We start from the raw sequence: 22,875 nt of genomic DNA on the forward strand, positions 1-22,875 counted from the left end.
ATGAGAAGGGAAAGAACGTTTGCGTCAAGCAAAGTTAAGCTCAGATGATTGAAGAAGGAAATGTGAGTTGGTTGAAGAAATTAAGATTTGCGCTGAAGATGCTAAGCTTCTTATACTTGCTCGATTCTGGGTAGGTTAAGTCTAACTTGAGATGACAACCCCAGAATCTTAGAATAGACCTTGCCCCCCCTCGATCTCTCCAAGTTCAGAGAATCGTCAAACGCTATCGGTCTTGTCTTGGCGCTTGCGTTTGAAGACTTGTTGGACATGATGCCGACATTGCCGCTCTGTTGAGTCAACAACGCCGTATACGAAAAAGGCGCTTTCTCCTTGTTGGCCTCCCGCTAGACAGTTTTGGGGTCAAGGTGTAGGGACGGTTAGAGCGGCCAATCATGAAACTCCAACCTCGGCCGAAACCCAAGGCTCTGGTCGTTGTTTGCTTAAACGCGAAAACGCGAAGTGACATACTGGAATCAATTGGGACACGCTATTGGTGGAAGTAAAACTCAAACAAGTTTCGCTGGTTTCACATGATTGGTCTAGACGACACGACCCCTGACCCCTACGACGTATAGTGCCTCACGTTGCCTGAGAATATCACTCACCCCTGTTACAGATATTGTCTAGGCCTATAATTCTCGGTGAGTAATAATTTACTATTCCTGATTCGACATCTGTCAAACCCGTGAAGCTGGAACATGTTTTAAGTGGGTGGTCTGGATGACTTGTTGTGGTATTCACTTGTCGCACGAACCATTTCACGTTTCGTCTTGGCGTTTGAAGAGTTGTTATTGGAAGCCGATTATCCGCTTACTGCTGAACCAAGTTAGACAAGACCAATTATAGAATCAGGTTTCTGGGCATTGATATATACATCATTGCTTCAAAACTTGTCGCACTTGTTCTTTTTCTCCCTCATCGCCCTGGAGGTTGACTTTTATTCTCTCACTGCAGGCCAGTCATTTTCCTTAACTTTTTCGAGGTTCAGTCCATCATTTTCTGCCACAATGGGTTCAAAGTATCGTCCTGTTCCTGAAGATGAGGAGCAGCAAACTTATGAAAAGAATGCTCTCTTATCACCTCTGCCCATCTACACCAACATCTCGCCATTCATTTCACAGCCAGGCGCACATCCAATCTTGATATGGATAGCTCACGGTGTCTTACTCTCCTTCTCGTTGGCGTTCTTCGCCCTTTCATTACTACTTCGCGCCAGTCCTTTACAAAGTGGCGTTTGTAATCAGCCAAACTTTCCCTACTGTGAGTCCATCACAGCTCTTTGCTGACCTGTTTTTAACATCAAATAGCTCCCGCAGAAAGCGTTGCAGACTTCCATACGGTCCGATACAATATCACTCCAGCTCTCGAGATGTCTGAGTTTGTCGGTTACGGGCCCGAAGTTGATAAAGCTTGGAACCACGTTACATACGACGTTGGCGATCAAATGATTTCAAAAGCTGAGCTTGACAAACTGGGTCTCGACCCCAATTCTCTCAAGGTCAAGGATCCCAAGACAGGACATACTGGCTATCGCGTTGGAATACAAGTATTCCATCAGCTTCACTGTCTGAACTTGCTTCGGCAAGACACCTACAGGCATTACTACTCCAAGATGGGTGGCGATATTGAGGTTGAGCCTGAGGACTTGCGAGGACATCTTGGTAAGTCTTACTTTTTTAGGCCGTGTTTGATCAATGCTAATCTGACTTGTAGATCACTGCATCGAGATTCTGCGAAACAACATAATGTGCCAGAGCGACACTGGTGTTTTTGCATTCAAGTACTACGATGGCTATGATGGCCACTGGCCTGATTTTAGCACGCTGCATACATGTCGCAACTTTGATGCCATTCGAGACTGGGCGTTTGAGCATGCTGTTGTTTTTGGAGATGAGGATTGAACAGAGCGCGGACCCCAATTAGATAGAAGTGTAAAACAAGCATAGAACCCTGTTGGTAGACAATGAGCCATTAATCTCGATCCTGATGCTCCATTCACCTTGCTCTGCATGCTTTTAACCGCTGCATATTTATGATGTCGGCGTTTAAATGTGATAAATAGTACCAAGCATGATGTCTACCAAAAGAGGCAATAATAAGAGTTGCGACAACCATTCGACTTACATATTACGGCTTTTGACTGGCTGCAATGATGTGTGGGGTTTATATCTCAGCTGTCAATTATTCACAGAATTTGATCGAGGATGCAACCCGATAACGTCAGATGAAAAAGTCCCTGCAGAGTGCCCATTCATGATTAGCCATACATGCGTTTTGATTGGGCCGTCTAACTGAGATCTGGATGAGATAAGATAAGATAGTGTCCGATAAGATCGTCGACACTACCCTACACAAGTAGATTTAACTAGTAAACAATCATTACTGAGCCAGAGACTGGGTAAGTATGGTGAATTATGATGGATACATGGCTTGGAGCACCCGCTCTATTTTTTTTTATTTTCTCAGAAGCATCCTCCTCAACCATGAACACAATGTCGTCTGCCGGACCTCGATCGACCATTCTCACTAATGACTCGATCCTGCTGAGACATAAACCTCTTAGTACAGGCAATCCATTGATCCGAGATACCCAATCAACTCGCCAAGCCGGCATCGGCTTAAACCCCAGCATCACCTCCACAATCTGTAAAGACAATGTGATCACTTTAACACAAGCCTAGCAAAAGTTCTCAAGCTCCGGTAGTTAACCATACGACAATGCTTCATTTTAAGCTTACAGGGGACAGACCCGCCCCAGATCAAGCCCGTGCGTCGGCAGAAGATCCTTCCAAGACGGGAAGGTCTCTTGGCGTCCGAAGTTCGGCTGTCTCGTATTTCCCACGGCGGCCGTTTCCTTTAACAGAAGGTCCAGGGGCTCATTTCCGAGCACTAGCATTGGTACGGAATAGGCACCGCGGCAAGTCGTCCACTCATGAGTCAATATGGCAGGTCAGATTTACGGAATAACTTGCGTAGTTGCTCTTATGGGGAATTGACATAGATAAGGATGGCAAGTTATGCTGTGATGGGATGGTCTTTTGATCTGGATGAACGGAGATATGGCATAACTGGAAACGATCGCCATGAGATAGTAAGATGGATAGATTATGCCCGCTCTATACTGCAAGTAAGAACAAAATAATATAATTATAAATATGTAGTGTAGTTGCATAGATTATAGTCGATATCCTCATCCTCTCTATCTCTTCACATCTCATCACAATGGTTTCCAAGCTCGCTCTCGCTCTCTTCTTCGGCAACGCCCTCGCTGGTCTGGCCGGACGTGCTATCCCCCCTCGCTGTGCCATCGCAGACCCTACCCCCGAGCAAGTCCAGCACGCTCAGAACCTCAAGAAGATCGAGTCCGTCTCCAAAGTCGCCGCTACCTCCATCACCGTCGACACCTACTTCCACGTTGTGTCTTCCTCCTCCTCAAAGTACATCACCAAGGCCAAGCTCCAAGCCCAGCTCAAGGCCTTGAACGACGCTTATGGTCCTCATGATGTTACCTTCAACCTCATTGATACCACTTTCACCACCAACTCTAACTGGGCTGCTGGAAATGGCGAGGTTGCTATGAAGAGACAGCTTCGTCAGGGTGATTACAAGACTCTTAACTTGTACTTCACTGACGTTGCCAAGCTTGATGGTCTTGACGCTCTTGGATACTGCTTCTTCCCTGAGCCTAATGTCTCAACTGGATCTTCAACCTTCATCCGTGACGGTTGCGTCATTGTCGCTGAGACCGTCCCCGGAGGCTCAATGGCTCCTTATAACCTCGGTGGAACTGCCGTTCACGAGGTCGGCCATTGGTTCAACCTCTTCCATACTTTCCAGGATGGCTGCAATGGTGGAGATCTGGTTAGCGATACCCCTGCCCAGGCTAGCCAGACGAGTGGATGCCCTGCTCGACGGGATAGCTGCCCTAACCAGGCTGGTGATGACCCCATCCACAACTTTATGGATTACTCCGATGAGTAAGTTATTCCCGAAAACATTGATTGATATAATTACTAATGGTTATTGTAGTGTTTGTTACGAGGAGTTTACCCCTGGTCAAAAGACCCGCATGCACAGTGCTTGGACCACTTACCGCAAGTAGATTTGCGATTATAAGATGAGATGAGATGAGATGAGATGAGATGAGATGAGATGACATGTATATAAATGTTTGTACATATTTCTGCATGAGAGCGATGTGGAGTTTGTGAGTTGATGGGCATGACTGTATTGGTGTTATCTGGATAGCGAGTACGGAGTATGAGATTAGATATGAAGAGATGAGTTAATCTGAAACGTTTCACATATTTTAGTGAATATGCCCCGTACGGGGTAAAGTGAAACTTCTGTCCCTTCGGTAGTCGCCGTGATATCATTTGAAACTTCGGCCAATCCCGACTCGATCTAATTGGCTGCATATGTCGGTGGAAGCGCGGGTACAACCAAGAGCATGAAAGACATTGCTGCGATATAGCCATATAAGGCCTACTTTACATGGCTTTAGTGTAGTTACTCTAAATCTCATCATAAGTTTAGTGCAGTTGCTCAAAGTTTTGACCAAGTTTAGTACAGTGAACCCTATCCTCCGATGGTTTGTGTATTTTTTTTTTTTTTTTGAGTGCCAAAAGGTGCTTCTTAAGTGACCGGCAGATTGGCACGTTAATCATCAGCTGATGGCTTCGGAGCTCGCACAGCAACAAGGATCTCCAGCTGGTTGTTCTGAACTGCCGTGAAGCGCTGGTTAAAGACCGCGCATGGAGCTGACCGCGTGGGGAAACACGCGCTGTACCACGGAACTGACATGAAGTGCTCATTCTTGTTCTTGTTCAAACAAATATCGGAAAGCAGAAAAGAGCGGGCAGCGCAGGCCTCAGACTGTGGCGCGACACTTAAGAGCTCTGAACCAAGATATCTGATTTCAAGGCAAAGCCCCCTAAGCTCAGCTCGTCCTTAGGAACCACCGGAGAAGACCCTATTGTTTGGTCCTTGATCGCATAATGTCGAGGGACCGCAGTGAGTGACGATCGATTCGAAGCCGGAGCTGGGTTTATAGCAGAAGATACAGCAACAGGAGAACGACGAGATGAGACATGAGATAGAGCAAGAGTAGGAAGGGAAGGAGCAGTAACAGGACTGCAAGTGGCATTGTATTGAGAATCGTGGCTAGAATCGATGTTGCAGTTGGTGGCGGAGGTGGAGGAGGTACGACAGGATCCGGAACTGCTATGTTCGGAAGCTGTCTTTGGCGCTGTCGAGACGCGAATGTTGACGATTGCGCACGTGGTGGACCAAGTCCCGGACCAGGTGGCTGTCCTGGTAAGCGACGTCGTGTTGGTAACATCGCGGACAGCTGATAGCAGAAACAACAAACAGCCCGCAGGTGTAAGAGCCCAATGTTAGGCTTGAGGGGCGATGCGTGAAATGGTCAGGGTCTTAGGCCCTAGATTCTTAGACTTCGAAAGCTTAAGGTCTCACAAGAACTCTGTTTGGATCATGTCTCCAAGTCCGATACTTTTGTCAATGGAGAAACCCATTGACAGACATAAGTAGTCGATAAAGAAGAACAATGGCCACTCATCAGTCTGAGATGTGACTGAAATAAAAGTCTTGGGTTACATTTGTGAGCTAGATGCTGCCTGAAATGTGTTTTTGAGGCCTGACAGCTGATGTATTGGACCCCAATCAAACTCTACCCCAAGAAGCTTTCAAGGACCATAATGTACCCAAGTCGCCCAAAATCTCGGATCAACACCAGCCTGCCTCTGTTCCAGAACAGCCAGTCTCAACGCCCTCGCAGACCTATCTCCCGTGACATCTGTCCCTCCTTTCGTCAAGTCCGCATAAAAGACCTTGGAGACAAGACCACAAGTCTCATCCTCTGCCTTCCACAGACTTGCCACTACACAGGGTACCCCCGCCATTTGGAACCCAGCGGCGAGATGGATCGATTCCTCAGGAAGCATTGGATCACCTGTGATGGCCGTTTCACATGCTGATACATAGATGAGAGAGCAGTTTAGCTTTTTTGGCGCTGACATCATGCTTTGAACGTCGAGGATGTTTCCTCGCGTAATGTTGCCGCTTGTGTCTTGGGTGTACCAGTCGCGTAGGAGGAGGCCGCTGCGTGCTGGGTTCAAAGTGTCGACTTCGCCGTGGCAAGCGAAATGCGCGATCTGTGAGTTCAACAGACCCGTGAGTGCCTCCTTTCGGACTGGGTGATCGTATATTACGGCTTTGTATCCCCCGCGACTGAGAATCGTGTTGATAGCGTCGATCTCGCTTGAGGCATATTGCAGCGGCGCAAGGTGATCCGTTGTCTCCATCTTAATCAGCATCGCTTTCTGACCTCTAACATGCTGCGTGATCTCCTTCTCACGATCTCTCACAAAGGACAACCCACGAAGGGTATTTGTATAAGATGGAATGCATCGATCAAGCACCGTGCAGCGCTCTCCCGTCTCTACTGCCCGTCGATGATCGCCCGCCGCATGAATGGGCCAAGCATTAATACTGCTCGTCGTCAACCACCAGACCCTCGGCAAATTTACATCTGTTGGAGCCCCATCATACCCCAGACTCAGGAGAACGGGCTCTGCTACAACTTCCCAGAGCCATGTAAGTAGATAATGGAGAAGATCCCCGCCTTGACCATCTCCGTCATCCGACATATCAATGGCTTCGCGAAAGAGTTGTTTATGCTCTCTGATATCGTCGACAGTGAACTTGGGAAGTGAGATTTTCCGGATCTCAGTGGTGGTAATGATGAGTGCATAGCCACCGCTCAGAGGTTCCGTTTCGACAATGATTACTGGACCAGATTCAGCAAGTTCGTAAAAGTGCGAGTCCTCTCGTGGAAGCCTGAGAAAATCCTGGAACCCCTCTTTTGCTCGGATCTCGGCTATCAGTTCCTGAAACGAAGTCGATTTGTTGAAAGTCGTCTGACTCTGGAGAAACTTCTTATCAAGGTCGAATCTCGCCGCTCGCTGGCCCTTGGCTTTCTCAGAGACCCTCGCTTCAGCGAAACGAGTCGCCAGATCTGGAAACTTCTCCTTTAATTCATCCAAGCCAGAATCAACACCCTTGTTAAGAATCTCCTCCCACAAAACACATCGACTTCTTTCATATAACTGTAGCGCTTCCACCGCTGAATCTCCAGCCGCGAGCGAAAACCAGAGGGCAAGTGTCGGGACGGCTTGGAACTTCTTGGCTTGACGTAGCTGATCAGCCCGCGTGGTACAAGCATAGACCGCGAAGGGGAGATCCTCAGCTGCTTCTCGGATGTAGTTCCTTGCAGCTGTCGAATCCTTTGCAACCACGTGCGCAAACATGGATGCCCAAACTTTCATCCACGCGAGTACGTGACGAGCGATACCTGGTGCCGATGAGAACTGAGCGGTTAAGACCAGGTATGTGTCTGCAGCGAGTGTGCTTAATGGAGCTGGACTGACGGTCCAGATTGCGATAAGTAGTTCTGCTTGGTTGATGAGAAGTCCCGCCCGATTTATGTCGTCCATACCACCTATCGAGATACACTCTTGGAAGTTCACGAGCGCATCGCGAAGGTCTCGTAGGCTGAGTGTCTTCTTAGCTCTGTATTGCAACGTACGTGTCAAATTGACACGGGCCGAAAATAAGTAAAACTTATCCGTGCATCCACAAGAGAGAGCTACGTTGAAGTTCTTCTCAGCTTGAGCGAGAAAGCTTAGATCTCCTTCCCGGTGGTATTGACGAAGATATGCTGTTCCCAGCATATTGTGTAGTGCCGAGATTTCGACCGGCGGAAGATTGAGATTCCTGCCTAGAACCTCCTCCACAATCTGACCAGCTCTTATGACATCTCGAACGTCTTCGGTGTCGTCGTACCTGATCTGAAGAGCATGACTGAGACTTCTTGTTCGGGAGCCAGCGCGAACCTCGGTAGGCCCAGTTGAGTCGAGACATTGCTCAAATGCCTTGATCGCCGTGTTGATGTCTTCCAGTCTTCCAGAAAACTTGAACTGATACATAGCCGCATTCCCCAAACCATGAGTCAAAATGATGTTCATAGCTCCATCAGACGACCCTTGCTCCTCAGAGGCATCTAGACCATGCTGATATGCTTCAGAGGCCTGTAAAAGATACTTGACCTCGCCAGTACACTGGCATTTGACGACATAAGCATTCCCAATATCATTCATGACAATAAGATAAAAGGCATCTGTCCTCAACGATATTTCTTTCGCTGCAATCAGTGCCGTCAAAGCACCATCAATGAATTGCTCTTGCCCCGGAATCTGAGCAGACACAAAAGCAGCCCTCCCAGAAGCTCTCAAACATCGAGCCTTCATAGCCTCATCAAGGTCATTGAGAAACGGCAAAACATCGAGATTTGCTTGACATGCGTTACGCAGATCATCTTTATCTCCATTCGCTTCAAACCTGATGAGAAGTGCTATAGCGAGTTGTTGATAGCAGTCGATCTGTTGATGACCTTGTAAATCTGGGTGATCGAGGGCATCTTGTAAGCACTTAACAGCCTGGTCGATTTCTGAGAAGAGCCCGGTTTTGCTGAATTGCTCTTCATGAGCACCTGCGTCTCTGATAAGTCGTGCCGGTGTTTTTGGAGACGGATCGACGATCTGCAGCTCATTCATTCGTTCGATAAGCTTGTCTGCTTCGATCTGCGTTTCCCGGTGGTTATTCTGCTCAGCTCTTTCACCCAGTGCATTCGCCAGCTCCTCCAGTGCCTCTGCGGAGTTTGGATGAACACGAAGGGCTTGTCTCAAATAGCCGATTTCAGCAGATGGGTCTCGTGTGTTCTCCTCCTCGTTGAGCTTTTGTTGTAGTGATGCCAAGTTGATGAGACAGTTGAAACGGTCATTCGAACGCTTTTCTTCAGCAACAGCAAGCCCTCTGTTGAGACATGCTTTTGCCTTTCTGAGGTTCTCGATATCCTGGCTATGATCGTATAGGTGGACAAAACATGCGGCGCGAGCGCGATGAATGTCTGCGATGGTGTATCGGAAAGGCGTCGAGTCGAAATGGCTTGGGACTGAATTTTCGGCGAGCTGAAGAGTGGCCATACTCTCAAGAAGTAAGCTTTCCATTTCTTTTTCCCGGAATAAGGCCCTTTCCTGCTGTAGCTTTGCCAAGCCAAGATAGAAAATTGGTTTCCCTGGGAAGTCGGTCGCCAAGGCTTGATGGAATGCTGCTTTCGCATCGTCAAAGTCGACCTCTTCATGGGTAACCTTGTACCTTTGTATCAGAATGTCGCCGAGGTCATCAAGATGCAATGCTCGATTCGAATGATCCCGCGGCCCAAAATCAACAGCTTTTCTGAAATATTCCACTGCCAGATCTAGAGCCTCATGCTCATTCTCTGGCGTTGCAACCTCCCACTGTCTCCTCAGAACTCTCCCAAACATGCTGACAACAACACCTCTCATAGGTTCAGTTTTGAGAACGTTGAAAACAGCGAGAGCGCCCAAGATAGCGGCATCCCGCAGTCCAGAGGTATTGTTTCCGACACCTCTGGTCATCAATACTTCCTCACTTGCCATGGAGAATCGCTTTGCCCTCTCGGAGCGATCCGAAAGCATGACGGCATAGATATACTTGCACGTTTCGGGATCCACGTCCTTTAGGAAATCTTTATTACGGCAAAACTGACCGTCCGGAATGAGCTCTTCATCTTGTTCTTGAGATGCGATCAATGTTGCTGCATGTTCAAGCTGATCGGCGAGATCTGATGCCATGATGAATGCTGTGAGAGGCGGGCAGTTGAGCAATCATTTAGTAACAGGAAAAGAGGGGAACGACTTGCGAAACCACTAAGGACAGCAATAAAGCATATGATCACTGGAATATGGTGCGGGGTTTTCATCCTAATGTATGTAAGAAATCTGAAACATTGGTTCAAAGCGATAAAAAAGGTCAGACATATGTCAGGACAGTTCTAGGGCGTGGCTGATGCACTTATTCATTCACCGATTATCGAACGGTCGAGACAATTGTGCAATGCGACCAGCTGATAGGATACAGTATCACAAGCTGAAGCGCAGTGCAACATTGCGCGCATAAATATTGGCACACTATTAGCGCCACATCGGCTAAGTCGGGTACTGATATACGAGGTATTTGTGCTGCCCTGCGTTAATCCAAGATAAGAGAGACCTGCTACCCCTTTATCACTAACGAAATCCTCCAAATAGCTAACAATAATGGGCAAGGCTTTGGATCTCAAGTATGCCGAGCTCATGCGAGCGCATCCTTTTGGCACGGCGCTGTACCTACCGATTCCCTCGAGTCAATTCCAGCCCGGATTTATCGGATATTTTGACTCGACTGGGGCCTGGAATCCCATCGGAGATCTCACATCGTCGATAAACTTACCGTCGGGACTGTCATCTATCGACGGCACTACACTGAAACGCGCTCCATCTCAGAAGCAAATATGGGGACCGAAGCTGGGCAATGAGACAAGAGGTCGCGCGATTGATCTGAGTATCGGCCTTGGGGCGATACCTATGCTGGCAGCAGCAGCACTGCCCTTCGATGTCTCCGCCTGCTTCCGATTCCAGGCTGATAAAAATCATGGAGCTGTTCTTCTGACCAGTGGTCCTGTTGTTCATGAGCGGTATTATCATAAAGAGCCTCTTCTTCAGTGGATGAAACAGAATGCGAAAGGCATAGTGAAATCATACCCTGAGGTCAAAGAAAATGGCTTGTGGATCATTACTTCGACGTGGGCAGCAGAGAATGCATCGGTCAATTGCTGGAACTCTAAAGGCAAAAGTGTTGATGTCGGGTTCAGCACAACGGTTCTTGAGTTTGGCGAAGTGGCCCCCAAGGGGAGTTATCTGCATGGAGGAAGCGCAGAGGGATGGATAAGCACTCAGAGTGATGATGTAAGTTGTTCTGTCCCCCTTTACCGATCATCTAATCAACGGGCATAGAATGGTAAAGGCCACGTTGTCTTCTTCCACGGCATAAGATTCACGTGGGTTCCCATCCGCGGAGTGAGTAACAAAGTTGAACCGTAAAACGCACGAAAGCTAAATAATCGTAGTTGGCAGAGAATAAGGCCCCGGGCAGATTCCGAGGTGAAGGTCGTACAGCCTCTGCATCTTTGACAACATTTGAGGATGACTTGGGCGATGGGACGTTCGAAGTACGGTATGAAGACCAAACTGAGAAAGAGGAACTAGATGCAGTACACCAGGACAACGATGAGGAAGACGCATGGGCGTGAACGTCGCTGTGTGATGCGTAAGTCAATGTTTATTGAGAATTTACCCACCACCAAGCGGAAAGTGTCCTCACACCCTGTTGATTCGTAGATCCATCATTATGAGTTTTGAGGCGGTTAGGTGTGCCACAACGCAGCTCATGTTGTCCAATCCTGATTGTTAACTGAAGGCTGTGCTCCAAATCAGAGCCACTCGTAAAGCCCTGAACCTTATATAGAACTGTCATTGTGAGATATACTTTCGTTTACAGTTAAGCCTCAACGCCAGGTATCGGGCTTTTTGCCCTGAGCCCTTTCGCTTAAACATGTTTACGCTTTGACTTTTGCAATGCACCTATGGCATTGCTTTTCTTACTATTAAGGAGATGTTTGACTTTCTTATAAGAGACGAAGAACCCGGATATACGTCTTAAAATTTCTTTTCCTTTATCCTACTACGTTGCGTCCGCCGAGCCGAATAACCACAATGACACTTCTCGCCAAGCTGAGAAGGCTTACTATCCGCAAGATACATGCAAACCCTGCGCCCAGGAGTCATATGCTGATACCGACACGCGTCAACAATATTGACGTTCTAGGAAGGATTAAGAGAAGACATTCTCCGAGAAAAAAACCCGCCGCTCGGTCACCGTCGATAACCCTGCAAAGCCTCCCTCCAGAGCTTCTAACTCTGATCGTCAGTCTCCTCGCACCGATTGACCGCGCGAGTCTCGCCTTCACATCACGATGGCTTCACAATCTCTTTAGGAACGCGACGACACTTAACGGATTTGATAAATGGTACTTTCTGAGGCGGCTTGAACAAAGCTACATGTGGCCTGATGAGATACTCTGCGATCTCTGTCGAAAATTCCACGAGCCGCGGAAGAGTCGTACAGGCTTTACTGAAAAGGAGGGCAGGCGGACCTGTGTTCTCAACGGCGCTGCGCATCTGCAGCGATCGTCTGTATCGCCTTACCTTTCGAGAGAGGTTCATTTCGATGTCATGTCGGCTATATCGAGATCCAACCGTTTCAGACCCGGTACTCTACCCCCAGGCGAGCTGAGTGTACAGTTTGTGCAGCCGTTGTTCAACGATGATGGCAAACTTATTATGCGGCTGCAGCAGACTATGTATGTTTCTCACCATAAACACATCCTCATCAAATCACAGAGGATACTGTTTCCAGGAAAGAATACAGGCCGCCAACCGGATAAGATCATTGAGGGCGTTGAAGCTCTACACCGAACTCTTCAGGAATCTGAAGAGCTTGGCAGTATTTGTGGGCATGCTAAGTGGACCGATATGTACCCGTTCATGACTCGACCAGACGAGGAATTCAAATGGCCCATAGGACAATGGTCATTCCGCTACTCAAAAATACAAGAATTCGACCTTCCAGGCCAACAGTTACAAGAATGTCTATGGACTCACAAGGGAGACTGCTGGTTAACCTGCCAAGCAAGAGCCAGGCTAGACAGCGCCCTAGAAGGTCGTGTATGGTCATGTGGTGGTTGTTCAACCGACTACGCGGTCAACGTCATCCGGTCAGAGAGCTCGTCCGCGAATTACATCGTGATGACATCGTGGAAAGATCTTGGGACCTGTGTCAGACGAAGTGATCCGTTGTGGAGGGAGCATATGAACTATGGTGTTCATGCGGGGCATAAACGTAGGATAATTGGGACGATCGCGGGTCAGATTGAAACGTTGGTGAGGGGTACAAGTGGGTACGTGCACTACTTTCCCAAGATCTCGAAGAAGAGACTGGGGGAGATATTCATCGATGAGGGAGGGGATAAGGAGCCGAAGCTCTATGAGAAGGTGGAGGTAGATTCGTGAGTTTATATTTCTCGCTTGTTATTTGTGCAGTACGAGCCGAGACGGAGGATGTCATGACAGTAAATATCGACACTTACCTCGTTAGTTGACTTGCTCACCATGAGAATCAAGGAAAGCGAAAGCATTTTCAATGAGAGGACGGCAAGTGTAGTTGACCAGTGAGGCCTTTCTATTACCAGTGGTTGGGAATTGACAATGTGCTTCCCGAGGGAGGTGATGTGACATCACCTACGTTCCTCAATACTAGAACGGATGTTCTCTGCCCCTTCGATATGCATGAGAGACAAACTAGGCTCCATTTAAGCGAGTTCGAGCGACTCTCCCGACTTAGCTAAGATTAACTCTCCGGCTTATGTGAGATTGAGTTCGCGGATATCAGTGCCGAACGGGAGGCTTGGCAGGCAACATGTCGATCAAAGAGCAGCCAATCAAGGAGGATAAATATGACAGCTTAAGCACATATGGCATCACCTTCTTATTCCCTGCATAACTGACCTCCGGAACGGGGTTTGAACATGCGGCGCACGTGGCTATGCTCCCATTTCTGGCACAGCCTTGTAGGGTTGTCGAATCACAAGAAGATGTTTGTGACAGGGTTTTTTGGTCTTTTGTGTGTCTTCTGTGTGTTTACACTAAAATGTGAATGGATAGCAGGGAGTTTCTCACCAGATAGAGTTGATGCGCCGAAAATTATGGTCGATAGCATAGTGGGACCGAACGAGATTGATATCGGTAGAATGCATTAACTAGTTGTTTCTGGTGACCTTCTACCATCATAACTATGGCTTCCTGTTTTGAAGCGGCCATCGAGGTCAAGAATCATGGCCTGTATGTTTTAATTTACCAAATTTCTAACCGTCGTGCAGCATGTCCAAAAGTCCCTCGAAGCATAATGTTACCCAACGAGAGCCTATGGAAAAGAGAAAGGGTGCAAAGGTCCCGACCAAATCGAGATGTCGCCAAGTGAAGTCGTCTGATCATCATATGGATAATGCTCGCTTGTGAGCAAGCCAATAATGGAAAGGCCGGAACGAGCAAGCCAATCAAAGAGAGATCGGAATGGACAATGCCAAGAGTTGCGGACCCATAGATATATTTATCTTAGTCAGATATCATGACATGATGATCCCAAGTATTGTGGGATCTGAATCCCTCGACTGTCGTATTACTTGTCTTGGGGGCTGTAAAGGTAAAGCCTGAAGGGGAGAATTTCAGAGAGACACGATCGGGAATTGGGACAAATGTGATATAAAATCACCAGCCTCGTGGGTTTTGCATCTCGGCAATATTCTGTACGCTCTTGAGTCTGTTGTACTGAGGCTCTGTGTCCAGACGCAAATATGGGGCTATTTCGCAGCGGCCATGCCGCCATTTCCATCTTGACTGTCGTTCTTCTTTACCCATATACACTCTTTGCAAGTCACTCAGATGGTCTTTCGCCGTATGGCAATGGCTATGCGCCAGACACTGTTCATCCACATAGCCAAGGCCATGGACTGCACGAGTCTCGCGGCACTGATTTAGACCCCAACGAATTCAACAACTTGACAGTCACAGTTGATCAGAGTTCTCGATTTGATCGAAGAGCTGCCAAAGACTTTTATCTCAGAGTAATGCCGCTTGGTGCTTCCATTACTCAAGGCTACAAGTCTAGCGACGGTAATGGCTACCGCAAGTGGCTTCGGGCTCAGCTCCGATTCCGCGGATGGAAGGTCAACATGGTTGGATCAGAGAGAGATGGTACCATGGCAGACTCGGTAAGCTATTCATGCAAATCGCATTCTCTGATGGCATGTTTAATGCCTGCTAGGACAACGAAGGTCATCCTGGCTGGACCATTGAGTCCGTCCACGGCGCTTGGACAAAAAGCAAGTGGATGAAGCCGAACCTGGTTCTCATCAACGCTGGATTGTAAGTCTACCAAGTCAGAAACCTTCATATGCCAAGCTAACTAGCTAGAAATGACTGCAACTCCGGAGGCGACCCTAGCAAAGCTGGCGAACGAACAAAAAGCCTCGTTGATGATATCTTCGACAGTGTCCCCGGCGTGACAGTTATTCTATCAACCCTCCTCCTCAACAAAGACTCCTCCAGAAACTCCTGCTCCGACGATATCAGTAAGCAAATCCGAAATGTCGCAGCAGGATACAAAGGGGCACGCATCGCCCTCGCCGACGTCCGAAGCGTCATGTCCATGGATGACATTGGCCCTGACAAAGACCACCCTACCGACGATGGCTACAAGATGTTTGCGGGTGTCTGGTGGGATGCCATCAGCAAGATTGAAGACCAGATCCAGGCACCTGCAAAGGTTGATAATATCGATGATGCCGCTGGTGGTTCGAGTAACCAGTGTAAGAAGGTTGCTGGTAATGCTGGCTTGCCTGGTCAGTCTCAGATGGGCAGTGGTCATGATGATGGCAATTATGTTCACAAGAGCACTTCGAAGGGTGTTATTGAGAGTGCCAAGATTGATAAGGGGAGTGACCCAAAGCCAATTACTGATGCGATTCCTTGGCATATTTTCTTCGCGAATGTTGTCAAGGGCGACCCGAATGCGGAACTGACTGCTTCTCTTGATGATTGGATTCGTGTGTACCATAACACGAAGGACAAGAATGCATACTGGTTCCGTCAGAACTTGGGAGGAGGCAAGTTTGGCAAGTCAGTTCAGTTCAATGTTGACATGAACTGCGATCTGGGTCCTCGTAAGTACTTCCAGGCCCTCACTTTGAGCACTACTGATTGCGATTCTATCAGGCTACGCGTTCGCCGATTTTGTAAGTGCCTCCGAACACCACTCCATGATTCATCGCGTTAATAGTTTGAGCAGAACAATGACGGCCTCGACGACTTCTTTTGTATCAAGGAGAACGCTGTATGGGTCTCGCTCAATCGAGGCGGAAACCCTCCCAAGTTTGAGAGCATCGGCTAAGTCATTGGTGGTTTCGAAGGCCTGAAAGCCACTAGGTTCTCTCTGCTGGAATAAGCTCACAGCCACAAGCCTCAACTGCAAATAACACTTCTAGCCCACAACTTAGACATCGAAACCACGATGACTGACCAATGGCTACCTGAAAGCCACTGATGTACGCATCGCAGGTCAGTCGCCACCATACATTCGTCGCATTCCTTCTCCGGCTCAGCTGTACTGACCCATGTTCAGATATCGATGGCGACGGTAGAGCAGACTTTTGTTTAGTCAAGTCTGCTAGTGAAATAGCGTACGTTTACCCCGGGCTTGATGACCCAAATCTAACGGTGTCAGATGCTCTCGGAACGGTGGCTGGGGTGACAAGCCTCAATGGCAGGGTTTCAGTACAGCCAAGGGCATTCGTGGAACTGTCTTCAACACTGCCCAACCAGACAAGGCCGGCATAATCCTTGGTATGTCATAATTCACTCTTCTTTCTTGTCATTTAGCTAATATGGGTGGCAGCGGACCTCAACGGAGAGTAAGCCAAGACGATACGCATCTACTTCTCATGTTGTAGAGTCTTATACTGATACGTATGTACAGTTTCCGGAGCGATGTAATGTATATTGGCGATCATGGTCAAGTCAGTACATGGATCAACAACAGAGGCAGCGGCAGCGGAACAGTAAGTCTGAAGAACAATCTAAAAACGATCTCCAGACTAACGAGTATAGGTACCGAAATGGAGATCCGCAGGCCAAACCCATGCAGGCCAGGCCGTGTCAGGCATCCAAGACAGCATCAAGTTTGGACGTATCTACGGCTCCAACCGTCTTGACTACATCTTCCTCAAAGAGGAAAAAGACCACTTCGACGTAGTCGTCTGGCAGAACCAAGGCGCTGGAGGAACAAAGCTCAAGGCAGATGGCAACTACTACTGCGACATGCGTGGGACTGGCAGCGATGATTATGTCTGGATCTACCAGGATGGTCATGCTGCCGAGATCAATGCCAACATCCACTCCCCGCCTGCGTGGGGACACAAAACCAAGATCGAGCTTAGGGTTCCTGGGCCGCGACACGGTATTCATCTCGCTGACTGGACTGGCGATGGGAGATGCGATGTCATTGTGCAAAATAAGGCGACTGGGCATTTGACAGTGTACAGGAACCAGTACGACAAGGGAGCCGACAAGATCTCATTTGACAGTGGTACCGCTGTGGCGACTGATTGCAACCAAGGCTGGGGTGTTGGAATCTTTGATCTGGGAATGAGATTCCATGACATTGAGTAAGTCTATACAAGCTTTTTCTGGCCGATCAAATTGAGGACTGACGAGTTTCTTAGTGGTGATGGACGGGCTGATGCGTTGTGCATTGAGAAGAATGGCCGTATCACTGGTTGGCTCAATAAAGCCAATGGCCTGGAGAACGTTGGCCAGATCAAGTTCTCAGAAGGCTGGTACGCTGCATAATAAACAAGAGCCATACAAGAATACTAACAGATAGTATAGGGATCGAGCCAACATCCGTTTTGCGGATGTCGAGGCGTCTGGACGAGCCGACCTTCTTCATGTTGACAAGTACACTGGTGCTGTTGATGTATTCACCAACAAAGGTCATAAAGCTCAAGGTGGTAGCTCGTTCTCTTGGACCAACCGCGGCATGCTTTACAATCCTATTGATCGAGGCGAGAACATGGTATGTTGGTCATCAGAGGCGATGGGTTTGCTTGGTGGCTGATCGTTGTTAGCACTTTACGAACCAGGGCGGTAAAGGTCGAGCGGATTTAGTCAAAGTTGATCCTCAAACGAACAAGGTATGCGTTTTACCGGGAATCGACTTTACTTAGGTCTTTAGCTGACAATGCCTTTCAGGCTTGGACTTACTGGAACCGGTGTAGCTCGACTGGTGGAGACGACAGTTCCCCAACAAGTATGTGTCCCTTTCCACCGTTTCTCCAGGGCCCTAATATATACTTACCTTCTGAAGCGGACCCTGGTTTGCCCAAGACTGGCGGTGGTTCTGTAGGAGACGACATTCCGATTATTGACCTACCCGGTAAAGGTGAAGACCATGACAAGGGCGTCTGCGAATACACGATTCAGACCGAGGATATCAACATCGCTCACAGAAGCTGGAAAGACAGCGGCTCGTCTGAGTGGTGGAAGAAGTGGATTCACGACCACGGAGCAAAGAAATGGTCCGATCGCTTTTTCATGCAAGTCATGGACACGCCAGGAGGTTCGACTTACGATTGCACTATCTTGACTTCTTCGAGCTGCGCCTTGCCCGAGAGCAAAGCCTGCTCCACATATATTCCACCACAAGGCTACTACATGCACTTCCAGATATCTAATACCTTTGATGGTTTCAAAACGCTTTGGTGGCAGACTATCAAGGAATCCGTAATCCAGCTCTCCTCGGAGATCAAGAAGATTGTCCGAGAATACGGCACACCTCCCCAGGAAGAAAACGGAGACTTCGTCAACATGCTCGTTGGCATCCTGACTTCACTAGCAGGCTTTGGAGCTGCTAAGCCTCTTTTCACTGGCACAATGACTTCCTTTGCCGGTGTGTTTGCCGCGATGTCGGCTGGCACGAGCTGGGAAGAGAAGGTCTCACCAGAAACCTTGGAAAAGAAGCTTGAGGAAGCATATGGTGAGATGTTTACTCAGATCCTCAACTCGACCGACAACTTTGTTGGCAACATGTTTGGTGGTGTATCCCCATCCGGCTGGAGCGACGATAAGATGACGGACTTTGTGTATGAGTTCTTCCGTGATGGTGACTGGCTCAGCAGGGACATTACGAAGCCTTTTATGAACCATTATATCACGCAGGTGCAGAGCAAATGGGTATGTCACCTCTCATGAGCTTAGGTTTAGTTTACTAACGAGCGAGTTGTAGGATGAGTTCGCTGTTGTCAAGGCCATGAAGTCAAAGAACAAAGCCGATTACTTCCTCATGGTCAGTGATGTAAGTCACTAGTCCTATTCATTCGCAAATGGAGAGCAACACTAACACGAGATTTTGAAATACTAGGAGGACACTGAGTGCTCAAAGGCAAATACCTCAAGACATACTCGATTTTAAAGATATGGCTAATACTCGTATAGCACCACAACGGCGTTGGCACGATTCCAACTTATCAGGACATGTCTGAACAAGTCTGTAAAGATCACATGGAAGGCTGTCTCTGGCACGAGAAGGTAAAGTCCATCATAATTCTTTACTCAAGTCAATCCAAAGATTCTAATGTGCACTGCAGCGCTGCATCTGTTTTGGCTCCAAAGGCAACGGTCCTGGGAGTATCGGTGGAGTACGAAACCTCCAAGGCGATGAGCTCAAGACGCTGAAAGGCTACGTTTTTGACTATGAAGCGGCTCTCAAGAACAACCATGATTGCGTAAAGTATCGAATCGACAACCCCAAGCGCTGCGTTTCTGTCAATGGCAACGTTCCCGAGGAATGCAATATTAAAGACGCCACTGTTCCGGATTACAACGACATGGATATCGAGAACCCGATTCAGTATACCAAGTGCTGGTTCAACTTGCCGCCGGCGATGGGATACCAGTACCTCTGTGGATGGACTGAAACTTGAGCGAGGCTCTGACTGCACCCTCCCGGAAGTCTTTTTATTTAATTCCTGTATATAACATCTTCATGTCAACGTTTATTCTCCCATAAGATGAACTTTAGCTAATCTTAATGGCAACTCTTGCGTAAAGCCACTAAGTTCTCTCTGCCGGAATAAGCTCTCAGCCACAAGTCTCAACTCCAAATAACACTTCTAGACCATTACTTAGACATTAATATTATGTTGACTGACCAATGCCTACAGCATAAAGCCCCTAAGTTTTTGATAAGTGGGTCTACTAGGGGTGTGAGCGACTCAACTGGCTCTCGCCATCATATAGGCCGATAACGTATGAGACAATAAATCTCGATGTAGAAGGCGATACAACTGCGATTGCCCAAGAAGGAAATTACGTGAAGTTCATAGGTATATCTCTTGAGGAGACGCCTGTTGCGAAACATTATCTGAGCTCCAGAAGCAGCTCGTCTGTCATTTGTACTTTTTCTGATCACGTTTAGTGAGAACGGTATATGAGGAAATAGTGAGAGCAATGATAATATTGCGGATGCGTGCTTTTTGGTATTTCTTTTGCTATGGGCCTAGTGACTGAAGCCTTTGTTACAGTTTCAATCCCTGTCACAGCGAAAATGGCAATAGCTCAACTTGAATAGATGTTGTCAAAACGTCTTAGGACAATTTAGGATGAATTTGGATAATCTAGCATATTAGGGTAGCAGGTCGAATTAGCAAAACGAACAGCCAGATCTAAACAGAACCCACCCGGATTTCTTGCTGAATAAAAAATATAATATCTCAGAAGTACCTCCACCCCGGCATACGGATGACATCCCAATCATCCTCAAATTGATATCCCAAACCTTCCCCAGCCCTCTTCACCAACGACGCAGCACGACACGCAGGCTCTTCATCCGTCTCACTCTCAGTAGGTGTCGGCAGAGTAGTCGTCATAGCAGTGACACCAGCGCTAGAGCAAGCATCGTAATAGTCCTCCGCAGAGTTGCAATAAGTAGCATAAGCAGGTGTCTCGGTGGGGAAAATGGTAGTCGCATCGGGATCTTGACGACGCACGAGCTGCCTGTTTGTAGGTCTTGCGGTGGGCCAACCGGTAGGGATGCGATACTCCCATCGCTTTTTGTTGATTGTCACAGTGCTTGATCGCGTTAGCTAATGGATATTGAAATTGCCTTCAATCAACTTACACGGTGTATGGGCTAACTGTGACCACGTTGAACTCTTCGCAGTCGTCGATGCGATCTTGTAGGGGAGGCGAGCCTTCCATTGAGGTGATACCTGCTACACAGGCGTCAACAGTAGTAGTTGGAATTTCTGCAGTTGTGGTGGTCTGGGCAGTTGTTTGATCTGCGCTAGTAGAGACTTCCGTGGTGGCTTCATTGCTGGTTGTCTCTAGCGTTGAATCGTCGGCAGAATCAGTCGCTGTCCCTTCAGAAGATGATTCCAAGGTAGGCAAAGTGGTGGAGGCGATGTTCAAAATAGTGGTAGATTCGGTAAGGTCAGATGTTTCGTCTGCGGTAGTAGAGGCTTCCGTGGTCTCTTCGTTACTAATTGTCTTTACAGTTTTACCATCCGCAGACTCAGTCGTTGTCCCTTCAGATGATGCTTCCAAGGTAGCTAAAGTGGTGGAGGCGAGGTCCGAGATAGTAGTAGAATCGGCAAGCTCAGATGATGATGATACCGGAATCGAGACGACGGAGGACTCCGGGGTTGAGTCATCTGCCTCCAGTGATGTAGTTGAGGCCACGTCTTCAATGCTCGACGGCGTTTCGGAAGATGTTATCACGCCAGACTGGAGTGTTGTCAGTCCGAGACTGGAGGTGGATGGCTCGACAGCTTCGGAAGAGAGGCTGGTAGCTTCATCCGATACGACGCTGCTATCTTGAGTTGTAACTATAGACGAGGTAGTGCTGACATCATCAACACCAACGAGCTTGCCATTCTGACATCGATAGACTCAAAGGAGTTAGCAACGAAAGACCACGGTATAATGAAGTACTTTACCGTCATAAACACCAAGGGTGACTGGTGTACACCCAGGCGGCGAAGATTTAAACGTGATATAAACCTGCCCATCAGATGTCTGACAGAAGCCTGCCTCACCATCCGGCAAGTCATCATTTCGAAAGCTAAGCGATGTGCCAGTCGAAGCAAAGCCCTTCGTAGTTGCATCTGCCGGTGGAGTCCCTTGACTATCCAGCTCTTTGAAGTCCTCACCATCATAATAGATTGGATTCGCATTCTTGAAAAGCTGACCACCGGCGAGGTTGAAGCTGGAGGCAAAAGTGCAGGTATCTGGGTTACCCTCTCCAACAAATCCTCCGACTGCTCGCTTATTGATATTGCGCTTTCGATCGTCGTCAGGAAGTTGGATGAGGAAGATCACAGTCTGCCCTTGTGGCTCGACTAAACCAGTTGTTGAGGGAGATGCAAATGTTGTTTGGCCGAAGGTTGTTTGGCCAGAGATGGTTTGACCAGAGGTTATTTGAAAGGCCGATGGAGTTGTAAGTGCTTCGTCGCTCGACAGTGGTAGGTCTACCGACGAAGACCCTGACGCAAATTCTGCCAACTGCGAACTCTCTTCATCGATCTGCGAGGTTCCAGGGTCTATGTTTGTCATATTAGTTTTGTCTTCCGAGTACTGAAGCATAATCACAACGTACTCGCGCCTGAAGTGGCAATGGAAGTATTCCTCCCAAAAGTCGGACGGATCGACGGAGCCAAGGGAAACCTGCCGGTTTCTCTTTCTTCTGTATCCGGTGCATCATAGATTGAACTGAAGGGCCTTTCGTTGTTCGGTATCGCAGCGAGATACGTGGAGAGATAGGTCACACAATATGTCTCTACTTCTCTTGGCGCGAGATCATTCTCCGAGGAGGCAGCTACAGCTCTCAACAGAACTGCAAAAAATATATGACTCTTCATGGTTAGTTTTGATGCGATTTCTGATGTAACGAAGGTTACACAACAGTTAAAAGGAGGATTTACGGAGGACTATTTGAGGCACGAAAATAAGGAGCGGCCGATGTCTCAGCCACCATAATTCCATGTAAGGGAGAGACGAGAGATCAGCCAGCCACGGCGAGGTGCCAAGAGAGCTTTTCTATCCCTACATTACACGATGGTGTTTTCATTCCACCTACTAACAGTTTGCGGGTCCTGACGTTGGGATCTTGGACAGTTTTCAATGTTATGAGAATGCTGGACGTCTTTGAATTGTATGCTCAAGGCCAGCCAACGACTAGGGAGTAGCAAAGCATTAGACTCTTGATACAGGGTGTGAAAATAAATTT

At 48.0% G+C, this 22,875-nt stretch overlaps 7 protein-coding genes across 7 annotated transcripts; 5 read left to right on the forward strand and 2 right to left on the reverse strand.

Moving 5' to 3' along the window:
- Positions 1-1,007: 1,007 nt before the first annotated feature.
- On the forward strand, positions 1,008-1,901 carry J7337_011097 (uncharacterized protein; the record flags this gene model as incomplete). The annotated part of the gene is made up of 3 exons (XM_044828648.1): positions 1,008-1,260; positions 1,308-1,661; positions 1,714-1,901. The coding sequence occupies 3 exons, from the start codon at positions 1,008-1,010 to the stop codon at positions 1,899-1,901; spliced, it is 795 nt and encodes a 264-aa protein (XP_044677202.1).
- Positions 1,902-3,222: 1,321 nt separating this feature from the next.
- On the forward strand, positions 3,223-4,102 carry J7337_011098 (uncharacterized protein; the record flags this gene model as incomplete). The annotated part of the gene is made up of 2 exons (XM_044828649.1): positions 3,223-3,977; positions 4,030-4,102. 2 exons carry the CDS (start codon positions 3,223-3,225, stop codon positions 4,100-4,102), a joined length of 828 nt encoding a protein of 275 aa, XP_044677203.1.
- Positions 4,103-5,705: 1,603 nt separating this feature from the next.
- Positions 5,706-9,734, reverse strand: J7337_011099 (uncharacterized protein; the record flags this gene model as incomplete). The annotated part of the gene is made up of 1 exon (XM_044828650.1): positions 5,706-9,734. One exon carries the CDS (start codon positions 9,732-9,734, stop codon positions 5,706-5,708), a length of 4,029 nt encoding a protein of 1,342 aa, XP_044677204.1.
- A 465-nt stretch (positions 9,735-10,199) lies between these two features.
- J7337_011100 (uncharacterized protein) lies at positions 10,200-11,230 on the forward strand (the record flags this gene model as incomplete). Its single annotated transcript, XM_044828651.1, has 3 exons — positions 10,200-10,886; positions 10,935-10,997; positions 11,048-11,230. The coding sequence occupies 3 exons, from the start codon at positions 10,200-10,202 to the stop codon at positions 11,228-11,230; spliced, it is 933 nt and encodes a 310-aa protein (XP_044677205.1).
- A 3,159-nt stretch (positions 11,231-14,389) lies between these two features.
- J7337_011101 (uncharacterized protein) lies at positions 14,390-15,984 on the forward strand (the record flags this gene model as incomplete). Its single annotated transcript, XM_044828652.1, has 5 exons — positions 14,390-14,806; positions 14,860-14,960; positions 15,009-15,757; positions 15,810-15,829; positions 15,874-15,984. The coding sequence occupies 5 exons, from the start codon at positions 14,390-14,392 to the stop codon at positions 15,982-15,984; spliced, it is 1,398 nt and encodes a 465-aa protein (XP_044677206.1).
- Positions 15,985-16,136: 152 nt separating this feature from the next.
- On the forward strand, positions 16,137-19,573 carry J7337_011102 (uncharacterized protein; the record flags this gene model as incomplete). The annotated part of the gene is made up of 12 exons (XM_044828653.1): positions 16,137-16,273; positions 16,318-16,436; positions 16,489-16,504; positions 16,570-16,651; positions 16,701-17,257; positions 17,315-17,428; positions 17,481-17,667; positions 17,735-17,785; positions 17,844-18,824; positions 18,877-18,945; positions 19,086-19,178; positions 19,238-19,573. 12 exons carry the CDS (start codon positions 16,137-16,139, stop codon positions 19,571-19,573), a joined length of 2,742 nt encoding a protein of 913 aa, XP_044677207.1.
- Positions 19,574-20,362: 789 nt separating this feature from the next.
- J7337_011103 (uncharacterized protein) lies at positions 20,363-22,202 on the reverse strand (the record flags this gene model as incomplete). Its single annotated transcript, XM_044828654.1, has 3 exons — positions 20,363-20,720; positions 20,770-21,524; positions 21,651-22,202. The coding sequence occupies 3 exons, from the start codon at positions 22,200-22,202 to the stop codon at positions 20,363-20,365; spliced, it is 1,665 nt and encodes a 554-aa protein (XP_044677208.1).
- Positions 22,203-22,875: the final 673 nt, after the last annotated feature.

The sequence above is a fragment of the Fusarium musae genome, chromosome 8 (genome assembly GCF_019915245.1).
Source record: "Fusarium musae strain F31 chromosome 8, whole genome shotgun sequence".
NCBI lineage: Eukaryota > Fungi > Ascomycota > Sordariomycetes > Hypocreales > Nectriaceae > Fusarium > Fusarium musae.